Source organism: Gigantopelta aegis, chromosome 10 (genome assembly GCF_016097555.1).
Source record: "Gigantopelta aegis isolate Gae_Host chromosome 10, Gae_host_genome, whole genome shotgun sequence".
NCBI classification, from domain to species: Eukaryota; Metazoa; Mollusca; class Gastropoda; order Neomphalida; family Peltospiridae; genus Gigantopelta; species Gigantopelta aegis.
Window position 1 is genome coordinate 90989816 of NC_054708.1, and position 7734 is coordinate 90997549.

At 44.8% G+C, this 7734-nt stretch overlaps 1 protein-coding gene across 1 annotated transcript; it reads left to right on the forward strand.

Annotated features, from left to right (window-relative positions):
* Positions 1-4233: 4233 nt before the first annotated feature.
* On the forward strand, positions 4234-6520 carry LOC121383913 (paraneoplastic antigen Ma3-like). The gene is made up of 2 exons (XM_041514011.1): positions 4234-4291; positions 5679-6520. Exons 1-2 carry the CDS (start codon positions 4234-4236, stop codon positions 6518-6520), a joined length of 900 nt encoding a protein of 299 aa, XP_041369945.1.
* The last annotated feature ends 1214 nt before the right edge of the window (positions 6521-7734 follow it).

Here is a 7734-nt window from a genome sequence, read left to right on the forward strand (position 1 = left end):
CAGGGTGCTGAGTGATGATATACGTGTAGTAAGAGTATAGCACCCGGTAAGGGGTTGGCTGGTAGACGTCAGGGTGATGAGTGATCATATATGTGTAGTAAGAGTATAGCACTCGGTAAGGGGTTGGCTGGTAGACGTCGGGGTGATGTTTGATCATATACTTGTAGTAAGAGTATAGCACCCGGTAAGGGGTTGGCTGGTAGACGTCGGGGTGATGAGTGATCATATACGTGTAGTAAGAGTATAGCACCCGGTAAGGAGTTGGCTGGTAGACGTCGGGGTGACGAGTGATCATATACGTGTAGTAAGAGTATAGCACCCGGTAAGGGGTTGGCTGGTAGACGTCAGGGTGACGAGTGACCATATACGTGTAGTAAGAGTATAGAACCCGGTAAGGGGTTGGCTGGTAGACGTCGGGGTGATGAGTGACCATATAAGTGTAGTAAGAGTATAACACCCGGTAAGGGGTTGGCTGGTAGACGTCAGGGTGACGAGTGACCATATACGTGTAGTAAGAGTATAACACCCGGTAAGGGGTTGGCTGGTAGATGTCGGGGTGACGAGTGATCATATAAGTGTAGTAAGAGTATATCACCCGGTAAGGGGTTGGCTGGTAGACGTCGGGGTGATGAGTGATGATATACGTGTAGTAAGAGTATAGCACCCGGTAAGGGGTTGGCTGGTAGACGTCGGGGTGATGAGTGATCATATACCTGTAGTAAGGGTATAGCACCCGGTAAGGGGTTGGCTGGTAGACGTCGGGGTGATGAGTGATCATATACGTGTAGTAAGAGTATAGCACCCGGTAAGGGGTTGGCTGGTAGACGTCGGGGTGATGAGTGATCATATACATGTAGTAAGAGTATAGCACCCGGTAAGGGGTTGGCTGGTAGACGTCAGGGTGACGAGTGATCATATACGTGTAGTAAGAGTATAGCACCTGGTAAGGGGTTGGCTGGTAGACATCAGGGTGATGAGTGATGAGTGATCATATACGTGTAGTAAGAGTATAGCACCCGGTAATGGGTTGGCTGGTAGACGTCAGGGTAAGGGGTTGGCTGGTAGATGTCAGGGTGATGAGTGATCATATACTTGTAGTAAGAGTATAGCACCCGGTAAGGGGTTGGCTGGTAGACATCAGGGTGATGAGTGATGAGTGATCATATACGTGTAGTAAGAGTATAACACCCGGTAAGGGGTTGGCTGGTAGACATCAGGGTGCTGAGTGATGATATACGTGTAGTAAGAGTATAGCACCCGGTAAGGGGTTGGCTGGTAGACGTCAGGGTGATGAGTGATCATATATGTGTAGTAAGAGTATAGCACTCGGTAAGGGGTTGGCTGGTAGACGTCGGGGTGATGAGTGATCATATACGTGTAGTAAGAGTATAGCACCCGGTAAGGAGTTGGCTGGTAGACGTCGGGGTGACGAGTGACCATATACGTGTAGTAAGAGTATAGAACCCGGTAAGGGGTTGGCTGGTAGACGTCGGGGTGATGAGTGACCATATAAGTGTAGTAAGAGTATAACACCCGGTAAGGGGTTGGCTGGTAGACGTCAGGGTGACGAGTGACCATATACGTGTAGTAAGAGTATAACTCCCGGTAAGGGGTTGGCTGGTAGATGTCGGGGTGACGAGTGATCATATAAGTGTAGTAAGAGTATATCACCCGGTAAGGGGTTGGCTGGTAGACGTCGGGGTGATGAGTGATGATATACGTGTAGTAAGAGTATAGCACCCGGTAAGGGGTTGGCTGGTAGACGTCGGGGTGATGAGTGATCATATACCTGTAGTAAGAGTATAGCACCCGGTAAGGGGTTGGCTGGTAGACGTCGGGGTGATGAGTGATCATATACTTGTAGTAAGAGTATAGCACCCGGTAAGGGGTTGGCTGGTAGACGTCGGGGTGACGAGTGACCATATACGTGTAGTAAGAGTATAGCACCCGGTAAGGGGTTGGCTGGTAGACGTCGGGGTGACGAGTGACCATATACGTGTAGTAAGAGTATAGCACCCGGTAAGGGGTTGGCTGGTAGACGTCGGGGTGACGAGTGACCATATACGTGTAGTAAGAGTATAGCACCCGGTAAGGGGTTGGCTGGTAGACGTCGGGGTGACGAGTGATCATATACGTGTAGTAAGAGTATAGCACCCGGTAAGGGGTTGGCTGGTAGACATCGGGGTGATGAGTGATGATATACGTGTAGTAAGAGTATAGCACCCGGTAAGGGGTTGGCTGGTAGACGTCGGGGTGACGAGTGATCATATACGTGTAGTAAGAGTATAGCACCCGGTAAGGGGTTGGCTGGTAGACGTCGGGGTGACGAGTGATCATATACGTGTAGTAAGAGTATAGCACCCGGTAAGGGGTTGGCTGGTAGACGTCGGGGTGACGAGTGATCATATACGTGTAGTAAGAGTATAGCACCCGGTAAGGGGTTGGCTGGTAGACGTCGGGGTGACGAGTGATCATATACGTGTAGTAAGAGTATAGCACCCGGTAAGGGGTTGGCTGGTAGACGTCAGGGTGACTAGTGATCATATACGTGTAGTAAGAGTATAGCACCCGGTAAGGGGTTGGCTGGTAGATGTCAGGGTGATGAGTGATCATGTAGCCTACTCGAAAGTATTCTCCAAAAGAAACACAACAAGGCTGGGAAGGGTTCGAGGGTTTATTCTCTCTATCACACCATATGCGTGGTTCTTCGCTGTGGGCGATAAACCGTATAGGATGATAACACTACTACATGTACCTGGGCTTCATCCTGTAAGTGCCAAAAGGAAGTCTGAAGATAACGAAAGGCTCAGGAAAAGGAAAAGGCAAAGGCAAGTCGTAAGTATGTAACGTGTACTGTGACGGTCTACACTCAGCGCTGCACAGACCTGACTCAAGATCACGTGACACCAAATACACATAACCATTGGATAGAACCAACCAATGGCTCGTCCCTAGCCAGTATGGCGAGAAACAACCATAAAAGGCTTTGTCTAATGCACCAATATGATATTCTCAACGCAGATTGAGAATATCCTATAATAAAATAAAAATAGAATCCTAAAATAAATAGTAATAGTAATAGATAAAATGTGTTATTTATATACAAACGGCCAAATATTTATTCCCCGTTACATACTCGCCCCCTTGTTGTGAAATGACGTCCTCGTCATTTAATGTCATATGACCCCAGTGAACTTGTAACAATCTGCAGTACTGCATTCACTGCTTCTATCGGCATCCGATCAAATAAGTTCATTGAAGCCATATCTGTGAGAATTTTTACTCTGTCCTTCCAGTCACATCCCAAAGACTTGATCATGGCAAAATTCCCATGTGTCATCCACTTTGGAGGCCATCTCTTCCTAATGGATCATCTTGGAACAGGAACTGGACTCCTAATGTCTTCAGATTCAGACAAAAAATCTGCAACAGGCTCAACCTCTGCCGTCTCATCCGCAACTGTCTCATGGTCTGAACTAGCTACTTCACCTACAAGGGATGTCTCATGATCATCCATTGATGAAGTGCTGTCTATACCCATAACACCAACAGAGTCCCTGTCAGCAGCAGGTGCGGTGCTGGCATCTGTTGGTTCTGTGACTGTTGCTTATGTAACCAGCACAACAGAATCGACTTGAAGATAGTCTTCATCATCCGACGGGGTTGCTCCGTCGTCCAGTTCCGTTGGGGGTATCCTTTCAGCAGTAACTTCAGTTGGCTTTTGTCGCTGTCATTGGGTTGGTCGTCTTGGTTTTGGCGTTGGCACATCTGGAACATCAATAGCTATGGGAAGAGATCCGATTGGTAACAGAAGGTTCCTGTGAAGTGTTCTACTTTTACCTTGTCCATTTTCCTTCCGCACCACAAACACAGGGATATCCTTGTTTGGCTGATCTTGGATAAGGTAAGGTTCCTCTTCCCATCTGTCGGCAATCTTATGCTTACCATCGAATGCCAATCTTCTAACCAAAACTCTGTCGCCGGGTTGCAGGATGGAACCCCGAACTCTGACATCATAGCCCTTCTTCTGATGTTGTCGACTGTGCTCTGCTGCCTTAGACGCCAACCTGTATGATTCTTGCAGTCTTTGTCGTAAAGCTGACGTGTAATCATGTAGATTCTTCTTGTCTTGCATTGGTTCCAGACCCAAGGCAACATCAACAGGCAACCGTGGATTCCTGCCAAACATCAGAACTGTCTGGTACAGTTATAGGCATGCACTAAAGGGGCTACATGGTTGTTCCAGTCAACCTTCTTATCTGGATCCAGGGTCCCAAGCAAAGCATATCCAGTAATGTCCTGTTGAACCGCTCTGTCATTCCATTACCCATTGGATGATATGGCGTTGTCCTTGACTTTTGTATTCCTACGATTGAACACATTTCTTTCAAAAGCTTGCTTTCAAAATTTGCACCTACATCAGTATTACGATATTAATTTTAGTAATTGTTTTGCATTTAATACACATTGCATTGCACAATTCTAAATTTTGTTTTCTTTTGCTGTCTTGCTGAGTACTGTTTCTTGTCAGCTTTTCTTTCTTGACGCACATACATACATACACACTGATACACAGCAGCGCAGATGTGAATGTGTTATTTCAGGTGGTGTTAGTGACACTCCGGCCTTAGAGTTGTAGTTGCCCAAATAGTTTGGGTGTTGTTTACTTTTAAGGCATTTGATCTGGGTGCTAGTTTTAAGTCGTTCTGTCTTATAGTAGTCGGTGCACCCAGGGTGTGTTGCCTGACTCAAGGTGTTTGACGTGTGGATATTTGATGTTTGTGTAATTGACCAAGAGGTGATCACCAGTGATACACCTTGTTCTTGTTTGGAACTGACACTTTCTTTATCAGAAAGTGGCGCAGAGTGAATAGATGCTTGCATAAATCCCTTGTATGTATGCTGTATTTCTTGTTGTATGTAACATTTTTTGTTTTGTTGTATGTACTGTGATGTGTATTGATATTACCTAAATGTGATTTATTTTCTCATAATTTTCATATTGTTTGGATTGTATTTCAGCACTGATACCTTTGCATTGTTGTAGGAAAAGAAAACATTTTGTTTCTCTTGCAGGTGTCATTAATAACGTTACATTTCACTGATTTTCAGGATGGCACAATTTGGAGGTCTGTATGAGGCCAATGGTTTGGAAGATGATACATCTACTTCTGACCATATTACCATGGAAGAGGTTCCAACTTTGCTTTCCACTTTTAACAAACTTGGAATCAAACCCAAGATGGATAGCCCCGAGGACTTCAAAGCTTGGGCTTTAGCTTAAAATGTCTTTATTTAAACATGCTTTCAGTTACTCTGGACCAGTACTTTGGAATAAATTGCCTAAAGCTATCTGATCATCGCCAAATACTGCCGTTTTTAAATATAGACTCAAGAAATATTTTCTAAAATAATATCATTTGTACATTTGTTTATTGCCATATATGTATTTTCTATTTGTTCATAAATGTATGCATTGTAATTCTGTATTGTTTGTACCTGAGGGCCTCAGGGAAGATTAGCTTTTGCTAACTGTGTTACCCTCACTAAATAAAGAATTTATTATTATTATTATTATTATTATGCTGAATCACTAGGAGGAACTGAACTGAAAGAACAGAGACTAGTTGTTAGCACAGTTGAGGTTAGTCAACCACCCAGAATTTCTTTTTTCTCAGGTGACATTGGTGTCAAAGCAGAAAGTTCTTTTGATACTTGGGTTTATGAGATAGATTGTCTTAAAAGAGACAAGAAGCACTCTCATGAGGTGATTACCCAGGCAGTCAAGCGGTCTCTTAAAGGCGATGCGGCTAAGGTTGCAATGCGCCTAGGTTCTGATGCTAGCCTTAGTCAGTTGGTTCATAAGCTACAAAGTATTTATGGGTCTGTTGATGAGGGTGAGGCACTTCTTGGAGAGTTTTACAGCGCTCGGCAACAGGATGGCGAAGATGTTTCGTCTTGGGGTTGTCGAGTAGAGGATTTGTTTTATAAAGCTTTCAAGAGCAACGCAGATCAGATGAATGCCAACCACATGCTGCGAACTAGATTTTGGGGTGGATTACAACAGTGGATCAAGGATTGTAGTGGCCACATCTTTGACAAGATCCAAGATTTTGACAGACTGAGAGTGGAGCTGCGCCGAGTTGAACAGAACCATATGGTTTCTGATTTCATCGGAACGAAGCAAACCACCAAGAAGCCTGTTCCGGTCAAGAGGAGTTTGCTCGCTCCACCTCCACTGTCCGAAACGGAGGGTATCAAGAAACTTGAAGCTATGATGTACCAACTCTCTTCAAAATTCGACAAGTTTGAGACTCAGTTACATGACAGGTCAACCAGAGGTCCCACACCTGATAGACAGCCACTCACTACACCTTCGACTTATAAGGGTGTAAGAACCCATGCCCAGTCTTCTTCAGGCAGAACTCCACAACGTCGAAAGGAGATACAGTGTTGGAAATGTGGACAAGTTGGACACATAGCCATAGGTTGCAGAAATGAGCCTCTGGATTTAAACTGAAGACCACTTTTGTTGGGGAGCAAACAAAAGTTGGCACAGGCAAGTGCTCCAAGGTTTTCTCTTCCATTCCAGAGGGTCTCATTGGTGAAGTGAATGAGGTTTCCGTTGTTGGTGATGGTAATTTGTGTACAGCTTTGTTGGATACAGGTTCCACTGTTTCAACCGTCAGCGAAACCTTTTATTCTGATTATCTCAAGGAAGCAGATATTCATCCTCTGACTGATCTGTTGAATATTGAATGTGCGGACGGTCAGTCATTACCATATAAAGGATATATTGAAATGACTGTGGTGTTACAGGGTTTGACTGATTCACCTAGGTTTTGTTTGTTTTTGGTTGTTCCGGATAGCAGTTACAATGCTAGTGTTCCAATTTTATTGGGAACAAATGTTTTAACCTCTGCTTTAGATGAATGTCGCCAAACTTATGGCGATAGATTTCTACAAGTAGCGGAATTGCGTACACCTTGGTACCTTGCTTTCAGGAGCATTGTGTTACAGGACAAAACACTTTCACGGTTTAAGGGTAGATTAGGTCTGGTTAGGAGTGCACAGAGAGATAGCATTAATATTCCACCTAATTCGACCATTACTATCCCTGGGTACCTGGATAAGAAGATTCCTTACCGGGATACCTGTGCGATGATGGCAACAACAGGGAAATGTGATCATCCAGACTTAGAGGTATCGCCTGTTGTATTTAGGTACCAGTACAGATCCAATTCTCCAGTGGAGGTAAGATTGTCCAATGTAACTACTCAGACCGTTGTTATTCCGTCTAAGGGCCTCTTGTGTGAGATACAGGAAGTAACTTTGGAAGAGGTAGAACAAAAGGAGGAAGATGACGAGTGGAAGATGACGAGTGGTTGCTGCAGAAGATTACTCTCCCTTCACAAGGACTAACTCCAGAGCAGTTGCGGGAGGGGACCAACTTGATTTTAAATTATCAAGATGTCTTTTCTGCAAGTGAGTTCGACATTGGGCACTGTACTAAAGTACAGCACAGAATTGAGCTTATTGACAGTACGCCGTTCAAGCAACAACGTAGGGACTGGGTGTGTTCTTAACACAAGAATACAATTATAACCCAGTCAGGACCCATAACAGTTCAACAGCTTGTGGCCCACAGCTCCGGGACGTAGCTTCACTTGTGGGGGGAGTATGTAGTAGTGTTGGTATAGAGTGCTCCTACTGGCACTGAGAGTCCGTTGTTTG

Coding starts and splice junctions, on each gene's coding strand:
- LOC121383913 (XM_041514011.1), top strand. CDS start 4,234: ATGGTTGTTCCAGTCAACCTTCTTATCTGGATCCAGGGTCCCAAGCAA. Junction 4,292..5,678: donor TCCCAAGCAAAGCATATCCA/GTAATGTCCTGT, acceptor CTTTTTTCTCAG/GTGACATTGGTGTCAAAGCA.